General features: G+C 34.3%; 1 protein-coding gene across 1 annotated transcript in view; it reads left to right on the top strand.

Annotated features, from left to right (window-relative positions):
• Positions 1-24836, top strand: part of CSMD1 (CUB and Sushi multiple domains 1) — a 1057303-nt gene that overhangs the window by 921303 nt on the left and 111164 nt on the right. The window contains exons 38-42 of the mRNA XM_030946379.1: positions 1428-1546; positions 5234-5303; positions 7297-7413; positions 11189-11398; positions 20938-21126. Of these exons, the coding sequence (XP_030802239.1) occupies positions 1428-1546; positions 5234-5303; positions 7297-7413; positions 11189-11398; positions 20938-21126 (705 nt within the window). The remainder of the gene's footprint in view (positions 1-1427; positions 1547-5233; positions 5304-7296; positions 7414-11188; positions 11399-20937; positions 21127-24836) is intronic.

The raw sequence follows: 24836 nt of genomic DNA, 5'->3' as shown, positions 1-24836 counted from the left end.
CAACATTACCTGTAAGAAAATTGTATTTCCCTAGAAAGGCTAGGGTCTCAGTGAATATTATCAGATATTGTTTCATGATGAACTGTCTGGAACAACAGACTAACATGTCACATATCAGAATAAAGTCAAATATAATGCAATTTCTGTACTAAACACAGTCCAGTTGCACGTACTGTCACCAAACAGGTTAGATTTCATAGGAAGATATTGAGAGTCAGGTGGTTTTCTTCCACACAACTGAATTGAAGGATGCACAGGGTGTCATTCAGCAAAGTGTCATGTTTCTCTGCTCTTTACAGAATTTTGTGCTAATAAATTCTCAAAATATCTTCTCACACATTGTGGAAATTCCATTCTTGGCTTCTACAGATCATATTTTCATAAAACATAAAAAACTACATAATGATGTTTCAGGAGTAATTTTCTCAAATAAATATTTAACAATTAAAATTGTATTTTAGACTGATATTTGACTTCACAAAAAGTTTTTCACATAAGAGGAATGAGATTCTGTTATCAGACCATGAACTTAAAAATTGATTCTTCTGGTCCTTGTGTTTGCAACAAAAATCTTAAAAGCACAGAATTACTTAATCTAATCTCTTGTTTGTCAACTGTCTTCTTCATTTGGAGTATTTTCACTTAGTTGGAAAAGTTGATGTTTAATTTTCAGTAGTGCTGACTAGCAAACTCCTTAGATAGCACACAAGGAAAAACAATGATACGCACTTGACAAAAAGCAGAATTTTGTATTTTAGGTTGCCAAATTAGGTGAACAAATTTAAGAAATTACTAATAATGGGGAATCTTTGTTAAACTAATATTTTGTTTACTCGCACCTGGCTTAAAAATAATTAAGAACAGACTATCCAGTGACACTTATGCAAAGATGGAGTTTTGGGTTAAAGTACTAAATTTCATGTCTAGATGCCTTTATAGTCCATGGAGTTGCCTAAAAATAAGGAACCACCAATAAATTCTGATCATTTATTGTTGAAAAGAGAGAATATACAAAAAGTGTGTTCCATCTTTCTCCACTTCCTTCACAAGGATAAGAAAGGACTAAAAAACCCCAGTAAAGCAAAATGAGCAAACAAATAAAACCCAGGATTTTTAACAAACTAAAATCACAATACTGCTTTGGAGACTATAAAACTGTGTAGTGTGTCATAGCAATGTGACCTGGTAATTGGTCACAGTGTATAATCTTTGTGCTTCAGCCACACCACTTGTACTCTGTAGAACAGTTGTGAAAACTTCTGTGTTTTAAACCAAATCTCAGTTTACTGTTGAAATGAATTCTTAATTAATGCTTTCTTAAATACCCATAATTCTGTGGATATAATTCATTAAGGCAGAGAGTATCAGTGAAGACCTGCTGTCCACTTATCTATGTTTTCTTCAATCTTTGTCTTTACTTTTTCCAGCTGTAGGCCTTGCTGCCTGTCCAGAACCAGTAATTCCTAGCAATGGGATCAAATCAGGAGATAGATATATGGTGAATGATGTTTTGTCATTTCAGTGTGAGCCAGGATATACATTACAGGTATTTCTTTCTTTCTTTCTTTTTTTTCTTTGAATAATACACTGTGGAATGATTGCAATAAAATGCCAAAACATATTCTAATGAAGAGTCTGTAGTGTGTACATAGAGATGATTTAGGTGGAGCCTATGTGAGTGCTCCCAAATTATAAAGCTACAAATGTGTGGTATTTCTGTCCCTCAATAAATCTAGACTAGGAAATTTTGTCTTAGATCATCAACATACCATTGAGCAGTAAAGGCCATCAAAATGGACATTGTAATAACATGGATACAATGTTTTCTCTAGAAAATTTTTATAGTACTATACTATAGAGTGCTGTGGTTTTTTTCCTTTTGGGGGATTTATTTATCTAGGCTGTTATATAATTGCTTTTCATATAATTGCCAAGAGGTGTTTGTTTAGTTCCTCATTGCTGTGATCCTGGTCTCTGCTTCTGAGCTGTTATGACTGAAATATTTTTAGGCAAACGTCTGATTCCTGGCTAAGCTTATAGCAGTGATTTGACAGGAAATAAGTTAAAAAACTAAGCCTATACTAATGGTTTCTTATGGAGATGGGAAATGATCTCCATATAACACAATTAATTTAATATAAAAAACAGCCATCTAATCTCAATCAGCTGTCTAGATTTTTATTTTGACACTAGAGATACTCCTCCAAAGACTGAGTCAGACTAAGATTTTGTGTTAGAACAGGAACTTTACTCTGAAAGTATTGTTCTTCATCAGTAATATCAAAAGGTTAACACAGGTATCAAACTTGAAACTACGTAGATTTATTGGGGTGACCTCAACTTGTATTGCCCATCATACTGCAGACTCTTTTATCCCTACCTTTTTCAACTTTTAGAAATGTCTAAATCTTGCATATTGAAAAAAGGGCATCATTATTCAGTTTTTAATTACATGGATTAGAAATGGATACATGCTCAAGATACAGCATCATCAATATTCTGTCTATACTTAAAATAGTACTGGTGAAACATTGATGTGGAGTGATAACAGTAGAATATGAATACTTCAGAAGTGGTTGGAATAAGTACAGAAAAGCTTTTGAAGATACACATTGTTAGCCCTGGCTTGATGTTTTGGATCTACTCTTACTTGCAAAAACAATCAGAATGCAAGTTCATAAATACAGTATTATTATAAAAAATTAAGCATTTTTGAAGAAGATAGCTGCACACAAAAAACTCTTGTCTGTATTAAAGCTAAATTTCAATACACTGTGTATATCACTATCACAAAACTATATAATGTCTTTTGTCTATAGGCAGGTCTTATCTGTAGCCCCCTCATACGACTAAGTGGACTTTTTCTATATACTTACAGGGATTCTATTATTAAATACTTTCTTAAAATTTCATAGCATATTGTTCCTTAACTGTATATATTCCAACTGTAAACCTCTTTTTCAATACATCTAAAATTTTAATACTAGCTGTGGAAGCTGACCTATGTAAAACCTAGTTTCATGAGCTTGTTCAAAGTGTAAAACAAAGATCTTCAATATCCAAATTCAATAGAAAAGAGTTTGAATCTTTTCAAAATATTGATGAAAGTTGCTATGCTGTATGGACTCTGCTGTAAGAAAGTGCATACATATCTATATATATATATACAGTATGTTAGTCAGACAGGACAAGTAAAATAGGATCGAAATTAAAGAGAAATATTAATGAAAATAGTGTTCTATGAGGCACAGTAGGTTTTCTATCCAACAAATATAGACCAGCAGAACTTATTATAATGTTTTTTTTTCTCTTTAGCTGTGAATTTATCCTCAATCTTTAGAGCACGTATTCACAGCTAGCAATAACAATCAGCTGTGGATTAGTTTATAATTGAGACTTACCAGAAAAGTCATAGAGCTCAAACTACTACCTGGAGATGCATAAGAAAGGTAATTGCTAGCTGTAGGATTAAGTGTCTCCCCACAGGAGGGAACTTTAAAAGACTGAAATCAGAGTGTGCTCTTGTTGGAAAGAGGCTTGAAGCTAGAGGAATCATTTAATTTTATTTTTCAAAAGATCCTTTATAGGCTATTTTATGTTTTTCCTGACTGTGGTAGTTAAATTACATCTTCCCCCTTGACTCACATCAGAGACATGCAATCACAGAAAACTAGAAAAAGAGAATAAAATAAAACAATGCAATCTTGGAAGACTAGAAAGAGGGAGTGAAACCGGGAATATTGCATTAATTAAATGATTCAAAACCTCATCCATTTTGCAAGTAACTAAGATGATACAGTAAGTGCATGCACTTATTTTCCTTTAAAAATGTAGCTTTTAAGAAAAATATTTTTATTGAATTATCAATTTGGAGTGTTTTTAGAAGAAAAAGTCTAATTTATTTTTCATTATTTTAGTGAAAACTGATCCTTTTTTCATTCCAGGTAATTTTCTGCATGTGTCTCAATTTGGCTTTCAGAAAATGATTGCCTAAATACACTTAACTAAATGATTAATTAAAGGAGTTTTATTCCATACAGTTCTATATGAACTTTATTCAAGGTAGAATGTAAACATTCCAAATGGTGTGGAAGAAATGTCATCAAATGGATTTTCTTTTACTGCAGTTTACCTATTCATTCTTTTTCTTATTTTTATGCGATTATGATTGCTATGGACAAATAATATTTAAATAAATCTTCATATTATATTGGTAAGATGTGCTGCCTTACAAAATTTTAGACTCATAATACACCTGATCAAAATAAGCTAGGGATGTTAAGTGACTAGAGCGAGTTTGTATATCCAAATGATCAAAACAGAAACTAAACCTTGTTCTCAGTCCTGTGTCTTCATTTTGTATCAGTTGCTCTCACTCCTGCCAGTTTATTCAGCTTTTGCATTTCAGCAGAAGAATGCATAACCTGAGTATCTCAAAGCACAGAATTGAGAAAAAACAAGACTTTTTCTGCTACTGTTAATAGTTTGAACTGTTCCTAGGGAAAACAAAGATGGGAGCATTTTGGTCCCAGGCAGTCACCCTGAGATATGTGGGATTAGACTGTGCAAGTTACAGCCATGTCTTGATTTTCTTCCTGCCACCACATGAGACTGCTTGGTTCTTGTGATTTTTCTTAAAAATAGACAGAGTAAATTAAACATGACAGCCATATAAAAAGGCACTTGTATTTCTACAGCTGCCTGCCAAGATGCTGCATGAATGCAGTGGGTCATGTTGTGAGGCCATGTGAGAGGTCAAGGCCTGCTGCTAGTTGTTGAGGGCAGTCTTGGCATGGTCCACATTGAACATCTGTAGCAAGCAGATGAGGAACAAATTCCTCTCTGTATCTGTAGTAATCACATAGAGCAATGGTTGATTCACTACAGGTTGCAGCATAAAACTCAACCACTATGCTTGCGCTGTAGATGGAATACACTGGAATTGAAACAGGCAGTGAACTAATTAGATGAGAGCACATAGTTAGCTGCTTCTACTTTTAAGAAATTTTCAAGTTACCAGAGGAAAGATGTTTTAGAACATTTATCCAATAGAAAAATAAGAACATAAAACCTGAACTATTTGAAAATAGAGTTTCATTCAAGAAATTATTATGTAGTTGGCTGAAATAAGAACGTATGATTAGATTATCCAGGAGGTCCTGTGTAGCTCTGTCTCTCAGGAAAGTCCCATAAATGAGTATCTGTAATCTGATGTTTTGCCCTTTCCAAACAGGGCCGTTCTCATATTTCTTGTATGCCAGGAACAGTTCGACGCTGGAACTATCCATCTCCTCTCTGCATTGGTATGGAAACCCATTTTCAGTTTTCTGACCATCAATCACAAGAAACTCTTGACCTTGTCATGCCCATTGTTCCTCAACTTAATTTTGCTTCATTCAAAACTTTTTGGAGTTTCCATTTGTATCTATGAAATATGGGGAAAAAAAGATAATGTTTTTGTCTATAAATGGTTAAATGGTATTTTTAAAAAATATTGTGAGAGTGGACAAAGGAGGAAACCCATATGTTAACCATTGTTTAGCTTTTCCTGAATAATCTGCTTTGAATCAGACTGAATCTTCCTCATGGCGTTAAGAGATTCCTTTTGCAGCATGCTCAGTTTGGAAAACTTAGGAGTCAGGCAGTTCATGCAAGGCACCTAGAAGATTTCCTAAAGAAGCAGGCAGTGGAGAGCAGCTCTGAAACCAAGCCTTCAGGGGTGGTGGTATGAAAAGGAATTTCAGGGATCCAGAAAAGGCTGGCTCTTTTCATCTGAGAAAGATGTTAAATTATGCTGAGTTGAAAAGTAAAGCTAAAAAGCATTTTCCTCTTAGTACATTTAGACCTTAACCAAACAGATCTGAGTTTTCTGTGTATAGAAAACAATCTTCTGCAGTACTTTTTCTTGATTAGACAAAATTTAAGAGAGTCAAGATTCTGCTGTATTTTGGTATGCTTATTTCAAGAAAAAGCAGGAAGTGAGGAGTGAAAAGCACAGGTCCATCATAACATACTGTCACTTTAGCTTTGAAATACATTCTTCAGTGAATGCTTTCAATTTTAATACTCAATCATCAAAAGCTGTTCCTATTAGTTTAATATCTAAGAGGAATTCAAAATATTGGGATGACACTGTACAACACTAATGTGAAATAGATCCCTTGTCAAGTTGAGCCCATGCATTATTTTGTATTGCCAACTTCTACAGAAGGAGTCAATTTTGATTTATATGAAGGTAGTGCATTTCTTTCCAATCAGTTTTAGAAATGGAAAATGTATTCAAGGATGGGTGTTTTGGGTTTTGGACACTTCTGTTTTTGTTTTCTTTTCATGGTAACGTTATGTTTAACCTTGCATACTAAATATAGTTCTTTCTTGAAAACATTGAGCTTAAAACATAACTCTCCTTCTTCTCTCACCTCTACCGCTTAAAATATTGATTTTTATAAAATGCAAGCCAAAATCAGTACAATTATTACAACAGATGGTATCACAGTATCACAATTGTGTTATCAGATCATGTGTCAATGTAATGCCTGGCATGAAGACTCACAGGCCTTAAAGTAATGATTCCTCAAATAATAAATATAAAATTACAATATTCTAATTTGATTTCTTGAAGTTATTCTTACTTCATATTAGTGTCCTAGCATATGTCTAAACTTAGCCACTTTATTGCAGGATGCTTCATGTATTTATGTCTTAGCTTTATATCATCCTAAATGATGCAAATTGGTTTTCAATTTCCAAATATATGAATTTGCTGAGTAGAAGCATAACAATAGAAAACAAAGAATTATTCTGTTATGCAGCAAGTCTGTCTTCTTTCTGAATAAAAGCAAAAACTGTGGTAGGGGTGTTTTTTCCTTGCTTGTTTTTAAATGCAAGTATATTTTTGGTTATATTGAGTAATAGATTTGTTGCTGCATCATGATTTGGGATCATAATTCAGTTTAATTCCAGATGTGTTTATCTGATTGTAAAACATATCTCAACATAGCACCAGACCTTTTTAACAGTAATTGCCAAGCTGAGACAATGGGTTGCCCGGTCTACATGTGCAACTACACATTTGTAGTTATATTACAGTGAACATATCACCTTAAGTAAAGGTTTTGCTCTAAATTGCATCCTTTTTTTTTTTCCTCCTTCATGAGGAGTGTTTTACTATGATAAATTTTACTGCTTTTGGGTCATGGGAAAAAAATGAAAAATCCATTTTGAATTAAGTATATTTCAAATACTAAGAAATAATATTAATAAAAGATACTGTGATTTTCTTTTTGTTTTTAATAGCTAAATGTGGTGGAACGCTGACAAATATGGCTGGGGTGATCCTGAGCCCAGGTTTTCCTGGAAATTACCCTAGTAACTTAGATTGTACATGGAAAATTTTATTGCCTATTGGATATGGTAAGTAAACTTACATTGGAAGAGCAATTATTTGTAACCATGAGATTTAAATATATATATAGAGATATTGTATTATTATAAATATTTTTCTTCCAATATGAAGTAGATTTTATCCAGCGGATGTGTTGTGAACCCTTACATAATTATTTGCTATATTTGAAATTAAAATGGTTGGCAATTTTAAAATGTGTCTTTGCCAGAACAACTTTTTATTAACTCAGCCTGTCTCAAAAACTGATTTCAAAGTAAATGAAATCTGTGGCATGAAGATATATCAGATGAAATGAATAATTTGACTTCTAAATTAAATAATGGTCTTTCGTTCTCCAAGTGACTTTTAAATTAGTTTTTTATATTCTATAAAAATAGACAAAACCCACTTCTAGAACTATGAATTTGTTTAAAAGCATTCTCAAACTGTATTCCAAATCCTAGATTACAGTTGCCAACTAAAACTCTTTCTAGGTTTACATAAAAATAACTATGGTGGAAAGGTAATCATAGATAATAAGGAATCCATAAGTTCATGTACAAAACACAGACTTCTATCATTATCAGAACTGAAAGAGGAATAAGTTTTCTTGCTCTGAAACTTCATGTCCCATGCTGTAAATTCAATGCCAATGCTCAATAAGAAAAATAATTTAAAAAAATCATTACTAAATTTACTATCCCTATTTGAGGAAATTAGTTTATTTTCCATATTCTCCATTTGAATTCATAAGATGGATTTTTGTAGTGAGATGTACTACTTTCATGGTATTTTACTAAGTTAATCTGTAAGAAATACTTTGCTGCTGTTTAGAATAGTGCCCTTTATCAGTGAACACCTGGTAAAACTGATCCATCCTCATAGATATAGGAGAACCACAGGCACAACATCCTTCACTAGTTTGGACATTCTCCAGCTACATTTGTGGGAAATATAAATTATAAGCAATGTCTTCCTAATTAGGTAATTACAATACTGTCTTTGAAAAACAGTCCTTCATATGTCTCAGAGTTGCTCTTTTTCTGTAAGCTCTTCCATGCAGAAAATGTTTCATTAATTAATAGTACAGGAGCATCTTGTATCCTGTTATTACTTCTATCACTTTTCTGAAAGTCTCTGGTGGTGGTAATTCTATAAATAGAAAAGACAATAGTTTTGTTTAGTAAGGGATTTAACACAGACAAGGTGTTTATAGAAGTGATCTATCATTGCCTTAAAAAATACTACAAAGGACATTTTTTACCACCAAATTCCATCAGTGATATTTTTCCCCAAGTATTTGTTACATAATTCACATATAATATCTTTATATCAGGTTTAAAAATTGTAACTGATGTGATCTTTCCCAAATTACTTCTACTTGGATATTATCTTAATTAGAAGTATAAGCTTGTCTGCTGAAAAGCTATTTGTTTACATATATTCCATTGTACCAAAAAAACTGTGTGCTTAAACAAATAACAATAAAATTGTGGGAGCTAAATGTGCCTCAAATATAGTGCTCTCTTCATTACATGCAAATATATGTAATGTAAAAGAAGACACTACTAAAATCCAAATATGTTAAAATAGAAAATATATGTTTTTCAAGTGAGTTGTTGTGATTTTAAAATGATATTTTGTTGCTGTGAATTAATTGACATTTATAAAAACAATTACCTCAGCTTGGAATTTTCATTATTCAGAGTACATTCAAGTGAGAGAGGAAGTGCTGTTAAGATTCAAGAAGAAAGTAATATATTTATAGTTTGACCAGATAATGATTTATTTTCTGTAGCTATCAGTTTTATTCCGTGTAATTTTATGTAAGAAATTGTTTAGTGTAGAAAAATTCTTCTGTGACATATCAAATTGACATTTACAAATTGTACAAACTTGGATTTAAGGCTTGAGGGGACACATACAGTGTGTTCTCTAATTGAAATCAGCACGTTTAAATCAGAAACTGCTTTAGGTAGTCTTTTATTTAATTATCTTTAAACCTACTTTTATACTTTTAAAACACAAAGCTGTTCTATACTGAAAATATACAACTGTACATAAAAATTCCTTCTCAGAAATTAAATTAGAATTCAATTTTAAAGGTACTCCATGGCTCATCAGAGAATAATTCATAACAGGAGATTACTTTTATTCAAATACATAAACAATGTTTGGGCTCTATGCAAGTATGCCAGATTTGATTATCTGCTTGTCACTTTCGCAATTTAGGTATAATATTAAGTGGCTGCTCAATTCTTTATCGTTTCTATGGTGGTGACATCCAGTCTCTGTTGGGAATCACTAGCCACTGATATTGAAGTCAAGATGTTTCCAGGCTGTTTGGTGCCCTACCTCATCTCAGTTCCTGAGGGCATTGCAAAATTAGTGACTCCATTCAAGTTAGACTAGCTATCTGAAACATCATACAGAGATGGCTGATATTATGACTCTGATAAGTTTGGTGTGTACCTCTCTATTTATGGCACTGTATAAAGTGTTGTTATTCAGCAGCTGAAATATTTCTTTTCATAATTCTCACTTTGCACAGGTCAGAGAAGGCACTAGAACGAAATATCCCATACTTTTACAACTGTTCTATAAAACCCAGTTTATTTGGTAGCTTATTTAATTTCTCTTGTAGAAAAAAAACCCCTCTTTTTTATACCATTGATTCAATCTTAAACCACAGAGGTGAAGAAATCAGCTATAAACAAGACTGAGTGCATTACCCTGGCAATCTATTACCCTGGTAATTAATCTATAATGTTCTCTTGTGCAATGAAGTATATGTCTCTACTGCTAAGTAAGAATGTCAAGCAGAGTTAAGGCATTGACTGTTTCACACTCCTTTGCTGGCTCATTCAGTAATTCTGTTTTATTATGTTACAGCTGGTTCTTCATAGTCTACCAGAGCAAATTTAGGCCCAAAAAGTGCAGTTGCAAGTTACTTAGCACTAGGTCTCCAAACCAGGGATTCATCCCTCATTTTTGTTTTGATATGATACATACGCATGGTTTAAGACTGGATTTCAGGTCCTTAGTCCAGAGGAAGTAGCGCCAAAGCTGCAAAACGGCTCTTCCCATGAGATTTTGCTTATATTTCCAACTGTTCTGCATGTTTTGAATACTGAAAAGCCTTGTTCAAGCCCCTAATTCCTTGAGAGGGTCTGTGGTAAGTTGTCTGAAGTCCCTGTCTCCAATCTGGAGTTCAGTGCATCTTATAAGGCTGCATATGGGGTAAAATGGCTCCAAAGACACACTGGCCCAAGCTAGAGGGAAAAGGAGACAAATAAAGGTGGCCCAGAGCAGGAAAAATGAGGTAGAGCAGATAGCTGGAACTAGGTAGGTAAACTTCCTCAGAAAATTTGCTCTGAAAGTAACCTAGCTGATCCTGAGCCTCTGGGAGTGGCCTTGGCCCATCTACAGGGATGCACTTGGGATGGCAGAGTCCCAGCCATACCATGGTACAGCAGGATTTGTGATTTGCCCCTCCCATGAGTCTTTCTGCTGATTGGTTTAGAAATATGAAAAATCCCTGGTGTTGACTTTGTGACTTTGTGGCTTACTTTCATTTGTCCCTTCATGTGTGATTATAATATTTATGGGTAACAAAAAAAGTTAGAAACTCCAACTCTTTTAATACTTATCAGCTATTTCTTTAACTCAAGCATCCCACTTTGAATAGTGACTAAAGTATAAATATAGTAACTATAACAACTATTATAATTTTATTTTTATTTGCATGCTTTACTATTAAGCAACATGAAGTATAAATTTTTCCTTCCTTTCTCAATGCTACAGGTGCACACATTCAGTTTCTGAATTTCTCCACTGAAGCAAATCATGATTTCCTTGAAATTCAGAATGGGCCTCACCACACCAGTTCTATGATTGGCCAGTTTAGTGGAATGGAACTCCCATCTCCCTTGCTAAGTACTACTCATGAAACACTTGTCCATTTTTATAGCGATCACTCAGAAAATAGGCAAGGATTTAAGCTGACTTACCAAGGTAAGGATGAATTAGCACAACGATCTTTTTATGTTTTGTATATATTATATAGCATTTTAAAATCTGTAGCTTGCTTAATAAATAGGTTGGAATTTTAAAAATTGAAATTGTCTTGAGTTGGAATCTTTGTTGGATTGATGTAAAGCCTGAGAAGAAGGTGATGTTATTTGCCAAAGGTCACACAGCTGATAACCCTTTCCATTCCATTAAGTTATACTGTTACCAATTCATACTCCTAATATTCACTATCTTGTTTTCCCATTTATATAATCTTTCTATGACTAATGTAATGGTAACAGTTATATTAAATATTCAGGTGAAAAGTTTTATAATTCCATATGCTCTGTATTTGCAGTCTAGACTCCTGCAAAAATTAAGGAAATGAAAAAACACCTGATAATACATTCTATGTTCATTTTCAAATACATATATAATCAGTATTTGAAAATGTGAACTTTTTGTGGTCATTTACTGTTGGCAATTTCTTCTGTAAAGACAATTCATGCATTTTATGTTTATGTATTACTCCTTACCGATGGAGACAGTATTTTAGTGTATGTATATGTGTGTGTATGAATATATGTGTGTATATTAAAAATTTATGGGTTTAAAACATTTTAAAAAACCACACAACATAATCCACTTCAATTAAAAAAAACCAACTGCTGAAAAAAAATAGTTATTCTAAAAGATGCTTATGATTTATTGGGGTTTTTTCCTAATGTGGAAAGTAGGTAACATGGTTGTGTTTGATTTTTAAGTGACAAGGACATACCAGCTAAGCTCACTCTATTGAATTTATGATTTACTTGGGTTCTGTTTTCTACAAACAGATATGGGACTTTTCTTCTTTAAAAATTAATTGTCTTGCATGTGCTTACTTTTCTTCATGAAGCAGCAACTCTGTTGCCTCTGAGATCACAGATTACACTAGTTATTTCTACTGAGAAGATCTAGCAATTCTATGGTCATCATATATTATAACTTCTTATTACTAAACTAAAATAACTTGCTCAGCATCATTTACAACATATACGGAATTAAACACTCAATTAGATATCTATAATCTACGAACTTTGGAAAGTATTGTTTCAATGTATTCCCTGTTCTTCTCTTGTCTTCTGATAGAAAATGCCAGTGGTTTACAAATGAGCAATTTTTTCTGCTTTATTTTGTATCATACAAAGCATATGTTGGTTTTCATAACTGACTTTCCTTTTCCTGTTCCACATTTGTTGCCCTTGATACTTATTTATCTTTTCTGATGGATTATCTCTGGATTTTCCTACTCTTTTTAGTATTATATTTCTCAATTACTCTCTCTTTCTCTTAGACTATCTGCAATTGCTGAAACTTGAACTAAAAAATAATTCATCATTACTCCAATGTTACTCTTTTCCTTCTCCTTTCTTCTCTATTAGAAGTGTTGTTTTCCTTTCAGTAAATCAAATGTGATACAAATCGTAGCCTGATTTCTTTGGATGATGGAATTTAGCATTATTTTATTGTCTGGCTGTCACCCTCCTGAGTATACACTTGTTAAACAATTTTGAAACCATTGGGCCAATTTCAGTCAAATCTCACAATTCTGAAATAGAGCCCTTTTTGAGAAGAAAGATGCAGCATTACTCCATAGATACCAATTCAGTTTAGCTTGCTGGCTACCAAGTCAGAATATTCTTTGTCACAATTCAATTTAGTATGCAATGTCTTTCCTAACTGCTATTCATGTTATATAAATTTGGGAGGGAAATAAAATATGAGATATTGGTATGGGTGTCACATTCAAAATCTTCTTATGGGCAAAAGGAGCACTGTTACATATGGAAAGCTAAGAAATTATTTTTAGTCCAATTGATGCTCGCACAATTAAGTTGTCCACTTTTGTCATTTTTATAAATGAGTTTGCACAGCAAAGCAAATGGAGCTGAGCTCCTGACATCTTTATACATTTAACCAGGTGTTTTTATTCAGACTGCTCCTAATTTATCTCATTTTATGATGTCCTAATATACTATAATTGGGTGGAAAAGTTTTTTAAACAAAAGCATTACTTTTCTAATAGTGAAATTAATTTGATTTACCCTTTAAAAAAGAAGAGTGGAAAAAAAGAATCCATAGTTACAGTCACATTTGCCAAATCCATTCTAGTTAGTGAATTTGTTGCATATTAGTGAATGTGTTACATATTAGGTGTGCCCACAAATTTGCATAGCTTAATTCTAATCTGATCTGTTGTATTTAAATTACACTAAAAGGGATTTATGATTAAATTCAGGGTTTTTACTGTATGGTACTAAACCCAGTTCAATTCAGGGACTGATTTTTTAAGTGAAAATAATTGCCTTTTCTGCTAAGCAGAATACAATACGCAGTGGCACTGAGGTAGCAGGCTTTTTTTGCCAGGTAAATGCCTTTTTTGTAGATACCAATCTGAAAATAAAGAGAGATGGGTGATGGCTATGCTTATTCAATCAAGATTGTAGGCTATAAAAAAAATAAGTTTTCCGGAGATCTTAGCATTTTATGAAGGATAAGATTTTTTGATAATCCCTCATCTCAAGGGAAAGCAAAGAATATGAACATTGTAGAGTGAATTATGAAACTAATAATGCTATTTCTCAATTTTTCTACCGATTTTCTGAAGGCAGAAAAATGGTTATGAGATTGAATCTTAATATAGCTTGGGATTGTACTCTGAACACATAATTTTTGGGAAGAAGAAAAGTGAATGCACACATAGAACTGTAAAATATTTTCTATCCATACTTGTAGGGTTCTAATGCTGGTCCTTGAGCCCATGAATTCTCACAGCACAGGATTTGAAAACATAACCTAAATCACTTAGATACTGTGTATTTCTGAATGCATTAAAGAAGCTTTGTCTCCTTAGCAGAACCCTGGGGAAATTACAGCTCTCAGTACCATTGCTGATCAGATTCTTATTGGTTTATGCTCTGATATTTTCATGTTCTCTTTTCCCTTCAGCTTTGCAATTGCAATGCATTGGGAATGGTGGGCATTCCATTGTGTTCGAGGTGGATTGCTGGATTTCTGTGTGTTGTGGAACCTTTTGTTTCACTTGCAGCAAGAAAGAAGTTCACAGGGATTGCCTGTTGAATTACTGAAAGAAATTAGAATTTTTTTTCAAGATAATGAAAGGACTTTCAAAGTCCTCATTTTTTAAGAGCAACATTTAAGTTTAATTACATTTTTCTACTGTTGAAATAAGTGTTGTAGTGTTTAGTTAAAAAAGGGAAGCATTGAGAATGACTGTCTTTTGTTATGAGTGTTGCAGTTATGCCACCTGTTTAAAACAGCAGAGAGGAAACAACCACAAATACTTAGAAGAACATTTCTATATGTCATTTGACTGGTGATCTTGAGGTTCTGAGACCCCCATATATGTCAAATCTCGATACCTGAGATATAAACAGTCTCTGTGCACTAGGTCTGAGAAGAACAGTCACAGAAGTCTGATTGGCAAGCCGTTATGCCAGGTCAGAAGAAATAAATAGCTTTTATGCCCTTTGAGGGATTCATAACAGAATTCAGCGCACAGAAGAACACAGTCTAATGGTTCATAAGACATATTTGTAGGTTTTAATTCCTGTCTATATTAATGTTACCTCAGCTTTTAATATTTATGGAACATGGTTTTTTTTCTACATAACTTTCCCTTTAGGACTAGAACTTCTTTAAGGGAAGCAGAATAAATTTTTGACTTGTAATATTTTTACTGTGGAAGTCCTAGTTCCTATTATTGGAACTGTAAAAATATTTTCAGTCTGCTCTGAATTTCAATATAAGTTCAAGATGAACACAAACTAAGAATCTTACTCTCATATATTTGAGAGTTTGAGCAATATGTTTCAGAAAATACACAGAAAAATGTCCTAATTGCCATCCCTTTCTTCCCCAAACACTCATGCACACACAAAACATGATTTAAATGTGTTAAATCTGATGGCATTTAACTGGAAAAAAATTATGATGGAGCTTCTGAGTCTTAGGAATCATGGAATGAAAAGGGGATTGTTGAAAAGTTACTGTATTTCTAAAATGGTTTCAAATTATGTCCTAAGGCAGGAATGCTAAAGGAAATAAAACACAATCTTCTGAGGGCCTTGTACAAAATTATTTTCTAAATCATTAATTATGTTTTGTGATTCTAGTCCTGAGTCACAGCATCTGTAAAGATTATGTTCTTAGGTGCCTACAACAATAAACTGAGCTTCCAGATTGCCAGGCCTATCCTGTGCTCCAGCAATCTGCATCCTGGGCTTCCATAAAAGGAGACATGGCCAGCAGATCAAGGAGGGTGATTCTTTCCCTCTGTTCCACTCTCTTGAGACACCACCTGGAGTGCTGCATTCAGCTCTGGCGCTTCAAGTGTCAGAGACAGCTCTGTTAGAGTTGGTCCGGAGGGAGGCTACAAAGTAAACAGCAGGCTGGAGCACCTATTCTGTGAAGGAAGGCTGAGAGAGTTGGGGTTCAGCCCAAATGAGAAGGTTTCAGGAAGTCCTTGTTGTGGCCTTTCAGTATTTTAGAGGTTCTTTTTAAAAACTAGAGAAAGAGACTTTTTACCAAGGCCTTTAGTGAGAAGGGTCAGCAGTTTTAAATCAAAATATAGTAGATCTAGATTGGACATAAGGAACATAAAATGAAGGTGGTGAGACACTGAAACAAGAAAAGCTGTGAATCCCTGAAGATCTTCAGTTAGATGGAACATCTTCAGTTTAGATGGTGCTTTTAGCAATCTGATCTACTGAAATACGTCCATGCCCGTGGCAGGGAAGTTGGAACTAGATCAACTTTAAAGTTTCTTTCCAAAAAAACTCATGGCAAGCCGGTCTAGTCTGAGAAGTGGATCAGGCCAGTCTAGTCTGAGAAGTGGATATTTTTTATTGAGTCAGTAGTTTTACACATCATAATACTAGAGGAATGTACAATAAGCCTAAATGAAAGTTTTAAGTGAGTTAATTGTGAGCTTTCCTAGCATTTGAGTGATTCCATGCTCAATTCCCTGCTAATACCATTTTTCTGAAAAGCATTTTTTCCATGTTTAAGTGTTACAGAGGTATGTGGCACTTGGAAAGCCAATAAGTCACCCTAGTGCTTATGTAAGATGGCAAATACATTTGAACCATAACAAGACAGCAGAGAATCAATTAAATTTATTTTGTGATTTACAATCTTTTCTTATCAGTGGAAAATATACTACACAAATAAATGGCAAATGGCTATATGAGATAATTTTAAAATTCAAGTATTTGACTGCTGCCAGTATTGGAAAGAAATATTTTCCTCAGATCCTTTACATTTTATTTCAGGCTCTCACTAGAGTTTTTGTCTGCAGTCAAATGGAATCTCAGTTTGTAATTGAGCAAACAAATCTTTGGCCATGACACTCATAAAAAGTTTTCTATTGCAAGGTGTGACATCAGGATATGTTGGCCGTATTTGTTAATCATGACTACTGAATAATGAATTGCTCTGTTAAATCAGGTGTTATGGCATGTATCAAAAGAACAAAGAAGAATATAATTAATATTTATGTCAAAACTATAAAACATTTCCTGAATGACCTGTAAATCAGTATCATAGTCACATGGATCCCCTGACAAATAATTTATGAGTCATCTATATAATTTATACCAGGAAATACAAGCAGAGTATGTTAAAATTCTATACCTTATTTTCTGAAATAACAAATAGCAAAACAAGCAGTTTTACTCTGCTCATATGCAGGTGCTTTCACCCCTAACTGACTGACCTTCAAATTTATGGTGATCTGCTTTAGGCACAGGTTCTCCTCTTGCACGAATAAATACCAGAACAACCCCCCAAAATTTCTGTATGTATTTAGTTTGCCTTATTTACAACAGGCAAAAAGCATATACATTCCTCTATAAAGAGTAGCTAGAATTTTAAAAGGTAGGCTTTGTTTTGTTGCTTTGGTTTTTTTTTTATTTACAATCCAAATGACAGTAAGGGATGCTGTTAACAAATCTATGGGGCCTGATAGGATTTATCCAAGTGTCCTCAAAGAGCTGGCTGATGTAATTGTAAAACCTCTCTCAATTTTTGAGCAGTCTGGGAGTCTGGAGAGGTGCCACTGACTTGAAGTTGGTCAACATTGTACCAGTTTTCAAGAAGGGCAAAAAGGAGAACCCCAGAAACTATAGGCCTGTCACTCTCATTTCAGTGCCTGGTAAACTTATGGAGAAGCATACTCTGGAAGGTACTGAAAAACACAAGACAGCGCAGCCATTGGTCGCAGCTAGCACAACTTCATGAGAGGAAAATCTTGCTTATCAAACCTGGTTTTCTTTTTATGACAAAACAACCCACTTAGTGAACCACAGGAAGTCAGTTTATGTGATCTTGGATTTCAGGAAAACTCTTGATGCTGTTTCTTACAGGACCTTTGTGGGCAAAATGTCCAGCACACAGCTGGATAAACACATCTCATGATGAGTGAGCAACTGGCTCATGCTTTGGGCACAAAGGGTGACAGTAACTGGGGTGATATTAGATGGGGACCTGGCACTAGTGGGGTCCCCCTGGGCTCCATCATAGGCCCTGTGCCCTCCCACATCTTTGTAGGTGACCTGGAGGTGGGACTGGAAGGGATACTAAGAAAGCTGGCCAGTAACAGACAACTTGAAAGAGCTGCTGACTCCCTTGAAGGCACAGAGGCCCTGCAGAAAAACCTCAGCAAATTAAAAGATTGGGCAATCACCAACCATAGGAAGTTCAATGAGGGAAAGTGCTGGATTTTTCAGCTGGAATGTGCCAACTCTGGCTGTACAGACAGGATGGGGAAAGAGATGCTGGAAAGCAGTGCCACAGAAAGGGACCTGAAGGTCCTGGTCAGTGGCAAGTTGAACATGAGCCAGCAGTGCCCTGAGAGCCAGGAGGGCCAACCCTGTCCTGGAGGGCATCAGGAACAGCATGGTCAGCCAGGCAAGGGAGGGGATTGTCCTGCTCTGCTCTGGGGTGGCCTCACCTTGAGTCCTGTGTTAACTTTTGGGCACTGCAATACATGAAAGATTTTAAACTATTAGGGAGAGTCCAAAGCAGGGCAACAAAGAAGGCGAAGGGCTTTGAGGTGAAGCTGTATGGCGAGTGGCTGAGGTCCCTTGGTCTGTCCAGCTTGAAGGAGATTGAGGAGAGACCTCATTGCAGTCCGCAACTTCCTTACCACCTGCTGACTGATACCAGAGCCCCCCTCCTGAACCCAGGCCAGCCACCCTTCTGGGTAACTACTCCCAGTTTGTATACCAGGCATGATGTTCTATGGTATGAAACAGCCCTTTGGTCAGTTCAGATCACCTGTCCCAGCTATGCTCCTTCCCTTTTTTTTTTTTTTTTTTTTGCATACCGCTTCACTGGCAAAGCATGAGAAAAATTCTCAAAAAATTAGAAGAAATTGACTTTTCCCTAGCAGAAATCAGGACAATACTCACCTCTTATTCTGTATAATTTTTGTCACGCCAAGTTTCAATACTCTCTAATATCCCATCACCTTCCTAATTATCCCTTTTGATACATATACACACAATCATCACTTCCTTAGTCTATGGAACACCTGTCAGGATTCCTCTCTCACCTGAGTGGTTTCTGTCTTATCTTTTTATGTAAATCAGTGAGAGAGGCTTTTTTTTTTCCCCTGAAACTGATTTTTAATACTAACTTCAAAAATTCTGAGACTGTGTTAAGTACTTTCAAAACATAATCTATGAATCCTGTATTGTATCAAGTTAAACAATAAGGATGGATGGTATTCATCTCCTCAAAAGGTTCTACAATCAAAGTTAAAATATTCCAATTCTTGCTGTCATTGTTCCAAAACACTGTTGTTGTAACTGTTGGGCAATGCATTGCTGCATCTTTAAAAAAAAAATCTGTGAGATCCTCTGAACTTCTGGAATTATTTCTATTCTATTTTTAATATAATTTGCTAAATAGATTTTTATATAGTTTAATATTTCAGTCTTGATACAGTACTCTTCAGAGTCCTATATTCTTAAATAATCTTTCTACTAGTCTGTTTTGTATAAAGATGTTGATAATGATATTATCAGTATTAGTACTACACGAGCGATAGCAGGAGTAATAATACCATTAAAAATTAATGAGCCATTACTAGATTTAGCACAAAATTTAATGAACCACAATTTAGGGAAAATAAACCTTTTTGTATTTCCTTCCAGCAGCAATTAATTTTTTATTCTTAGGTTTTAAATTTATTTTCTTAATTTTTTGTTATTTGAGAGAACGGGGATATGATTTTTTAGAGGATTTCAGAATATTTCTAGTACCACTACATCTTTTCCAATTTTCTAGCATTGCAAACACTGAACTCTGGATTCACTGAAGGAATTAGGGAAAAGAAGAAGGCTGTGTCAGCGTAAATCTTTTTATTGCTCAGCATGACGGTAATTAGCAATGAATAAAAAACTTATTGCCAGTTGTTGTACTTCAGTGAACCAATTAAGTACAAACTTCACTTTAAGTAAGCACTTAAGCATATCTAAAATATATGTTTAGCTTAGTCTTCCTGAAATGGCTTGTTTAAATAATCTATTTCAGAATAATAAATATACACTTCTAGGATGAACATGTTCATATTGTAAAGGTTAACTTTGAAAAAAGTGACAAAATATTTTGTTCAAGAATATGTTCATCATATTCTCTTCCCTTATTTTTAGAGCTTGCACTTAACAACACGTGGATACAGAGCACCCTGGTATTATTATTCTTGTTTGAACTTTCTTCTGACAGAAATATTCTTTAACTTGAAATTGAGGTTTCAAAAAGAGGAGGGCCCTCATCCTTTTAAAACTGTTTTTGTTTAATGGCAATTACTTACTATCCAATCTATGTTAAGATGTTAGCAAGTAATTCTGCATAACATTTTTATAAAACAGTCTTTTTATTGCTTCATTTGGAGCTGCTTACATTATCTTTATATCTTAGTAAATGTTATTAATGAAAGCTTCTTCTGAATTTTCACCACACTGATTTTTATGAATTAAATGTGTTTCATTGAATAATATTTTGATGTCCTCCAAAGGACAGAACCTAACATGAAATATGATGAGTCATTAAAGCACTTTTTTGCATGGTGATATATCTAAAAGGACCTTTCCCTTCACAGGTACCTGTAATTTTTTTAGATCTTTATTTTGCTCTGTTGTGTTAAAGTCATTAATTAATTCTTTTAATTTCTTTAGGTCACATTATTTTTGGCATAGTTCAATAAATATTAAAAATCCAATGGATTGTGAAAATCTTGTATTTCATAAAGTTTTAAGGAATTAGTGATTTTGTTTTACATTACTAAAATATTTTTGTACAGTCCAAACGGATTATTCCTTTCTTGTTATGTGTTAATCTCTGAAAAACTGGATCTTGGCATTCTAGTGTTTACCTATTATTGATTGTATTACAGATTTTATATTAATGTGTACTTCCTAGTGTCTTGAGAACTGATCAAGCAATAAATAAAGAATACTTCCATTCTCTTCCAGCTTATGAATTACAGAACTGTCCCGATCCTCCTCCTTTTTTGAATGGCTATATAGTCAACTCAGATTACAGTGTGGGACAGTCAGTATCATTTGAATGCTATCCTGGATATGTTTTGAGGGGGCAGCCTGTTCTCACTTGTCAACATGGAATCAACAGAAATTGGAACTATCATTTCCCCAGATGTGAAGGTAACTTTCTGGTAGTACCTTTGCTTCAGAACTCACAGTAATTTCTGATTTTTGTTTACTTGTTTGTGGGCCTGTACAAAATGCAGCTTTTTCTGAAGAACAGTGCCTTTATCCTAATCTGTAGTGTAAGCAGATAAAGGCAGAATATTATGTCCTTTTAGATAATAAATGTTTTATGAATCATGTTCCTTGGCAGTGATTTATTGTTCCTGTTAATATCTGTCAGTTGTATTGATTATGAGAACTCATGATGCTGCCAGAAATTATCTTAACCTCTATGTGAAAGACTATTTCAAGAAGATACTTTTATTCAAAAGCAGTTAGGTTATGGAGGCACCTTTATAAAGGTTTTGGAAAAAAATACAAAGTTATTCATGCTAAAAGTTCACTATAAACAGATGTGTAGTGTTTTTCTTCATGTTAAACATATGGTAAAGCTTTTGAGATATCAATTAAAAATTCATATAAAAATGTAAAATGTTAACAGTCTATGTTTTTAGAATTTGTTAGAAACCTAGCCAGAGTTCAACACCTCATACATATATTTTAGTGATATAGACGCAACACCAAAGGGCATGCAGTCTTCTATATTTTCTTATTCCTTTTTACTCCCTATAGATGCATATTTCCTAGAATACATGAAGGGGTATAATAGAAGAAGCAGATTTTATGGTATAAATCAACATTTTCCGTTTTCTTAGATTAAATAAGAGTAATTAAAATATGTTGTTTGAAATTACATGAAAGAAGTGAATTAACATTTATAATGACATGAGGACAAAGTCATTCTTACTTTTCCCTATCCCCTCATCCATAGTTTTAATTCGGTGATTTTATCATCATTTTCTAACTCAAAGAAGGTATTCCTCTACTACTGACATTTCCATAATTCACAATGTACACTTGGCCTGGTTCCTGTGCATGTGAATCCTACCTTCCAAGCGTACCCAGAGTCATCTACATCTCCTCCACACAGCTGAGGAATGCATGCGACTCTGTTGTGTGTGTGGTTGTGCACATTTATAGGTACCATTTCTGACTAGACAGCAGGTTGCTTTCTATTTTATCTGAGCATTAAGACTTTTCTGTCTCTCACTTAGCACACTACTTGCTTTGTGGAAAATTCGTCTGTGTGTGTTAAAGCTCTACCTAGTACTGCTGAAATTATTCTTATGACATATAAATGTTTTTTTCTACAGGGAAAACAAATTGTTACTCTGATTGTTGTAATTTGACAGTGGATCTGAGAGAGAAATCAGTAAAAGAATTAAATATTTTTTCTAGCTGTGACCAGTTTTCTTAGAAATTTGAATCAAAAACTTTCTACAGAAGATTGCACATACTTTTGAAGGCTGAGAATCTGTGTATGGGAGAAAATTAGATTAATTGCTACTCAAGTAATCATAGTAGAATCATGCCATATAGCCATGCTCTAAGACTACTCCTGTGCAATCCAGTTGTCCTGGTGACTTACCATAGATGTCTTGGTGTAATGTATGCAATTGTCAGTAAATGACTAACTGAGTTTGGGTATCCATTGATGGATTTTTAAAAATGTTTACTGTCTTTCCATGCACAATGTAATTAAGTGTAAACAGGTATTAGAACGTATAGTGTGGCATTCATTCAATTATAAATCAACATGTGGTCTACTGTTAGCATTTGACAGTTTAGAAGATTTGATTATACACTTACTCATTTCAAAAATCTCTGTTTCTTCATGTCTGTCATTCAAAGTGTAACATAACAACATCATTAATTTAGAGTGGTTTGTTGATTCACACTAAAGCTATGTTTATCTTGTGTGAAATCTAACCAGTTATTTCTGTTTAATGTCATGTTTTCTGTGATTTTTAAAGATCTTTAGAGAAAGACTAGTAACAACTGGATGTATTACTTACTCTACTAGAGTTTTGTTACCTGAGACACTTTTTTTCCTGACAAAATTTATTGATCTTCCATGGCTAACAATCATATAAGAGAAATTAGACTGTCTTTACTGAGATACAATCAATCTGTACTCCTTCTTGAGTATTAGAGAATAATGAAGGGAAAATAAAAAATGTATACAATCAATAACACCATTAAGAAACCTGTCAAAAATCTAGTAAACTCAAAACATATTAAATATAAAAATTCAATCAGAAAAATGTTGTATATTAATTAGAAATTAATATTAGTCTCAGGAAGTGTATTTCCCTGTAGTAAGCATAATTTTCAAAGCAGTCTTAGTTGTAAACATAGAGTACTGTGGATGTGGAAAGAACAGAGTAGATTTCTGAGACCAGACAAAATGACCATGGCATGAATGTAGGGGTTTAGGAAATAGTAAAAAGTGGGCTTGAGTCACATTTTCATCAGAACTCCTAGAGCTGATAGACAGTGTCTGATGCCCTTGGCTGCTGGAACCAACATGCAACGAGGAATCAGACAGATAGAACCAACCCTTCATTTTCCTTAGCTGGTTTCATTTGTTGGCCACTAAAGATTCATGGTTCAGGAGCAGGTGCCATTCTGTACAGACAATCACAAACTGGTTCAGGTTGGAAGGGACCACAGTGGATCATCTTGTCCAACCTCCCGCTCAAGCAGAATCATCCTAGAGCACATTGCACAGGATTGTGTCCAGACAGAAAATGTGCTAAATACAAATTAGTACTGATATGGGTGAATAAAGTGAAGTAGTTAAAGCCTCCTTAGCCTGTCCTATAAATCCAGAGATTATTAAAAGAGCTCCGTCAAAAAGGACTACTCATCAACTAGCCAGATGACCCACAACAGTATAGCAGCTTTAAACCATACAGAAAATGAGACATCATTCTGCATTTATCAATCCTCCTTCCTTTTTCCCTTTTCCTTTTCTGCTTTTATTTTTTTCTTTTTCCTTTTGTCAATTTTTTCTGCTTTTATTTTCCATCACTTCTTAAGTTGAAAAAGAAATGAAGAGGGTCTGAAGGAGAGTCACAGAAACACTGACAATAATAACATAAGCTTAATGGTAAGAGCTAAAGAGAAATGTTCTAGAGCAATGCTGAGTGCCCATAAATGAGATTAAGGTCTCATTCTAATGGGTGAGACTCACTAATTTACACTAATGGCCATATGTCTACTCGAATACATGCTTTCATCCATATTCAGTCAATTCTTCCAAACCGAGACTCAAAAGAGCACATTATCACACATTTGCTGCCCTTGAATAAAGTCAACCTTTTCATAACTTTGGTTTGGCTACAGACTTCATTCGGGAAGTGTCTACAAATTAATGTCTGTAGGTCCATTTTACTTGTCATAAGGATAATTAGCATACAATCTGCAAGTGAATCACCATTAAAAATGACTCAAACCTGTCAGAAATAAAGCATAATGGTTTTGGACTAGTGAAAGAACAAGCCGCCTATTTTTTCCAGAATTGTATTCCCATTGAGTTACAGTTCAGTTGGATGGAAATGGGCAGGGCCTGTTTGCTGATTTGGTTTTTAGTTTTGAATACAAACCAAAGGTGCCCCTTTTTAAATGGTGTGTGGACTTAGTTTCACGAATCATATGCAAACAATACTACTAGTAGATTTTGATGAATTTTAAGAAATGAAACCTTAAGGACATCAGCATAAGTTACTTTTAGAAGTGTCAGTATGTATTTGAGGAGCAACCAACCAAGGGAAAGACTGTCTTTAAGACTTAGGTTGTCTTGTCTTGTGGAGCTTTAAGAA

Source organism: Camarhynchus parvulus, chromosome 3, assembly GCF_901933205.1.
Source record: "Camarhynchus parvulus chromosome 3, STF_HiC, whole genome shotgun sequence".
Classification (NCBI taxonomy): domain Eukaryota; kingdom Metazoa; phylum Chordata; class Aves; order Passeriformes; family Thraupidae; genus Camarhynchus; species Camarhynchus parvulus.
The sequence above is the reverse complement of the archived record's forward strand: the minus strand, read 5'-3'. Positions and strand labels throughout refer to the sequence as shown.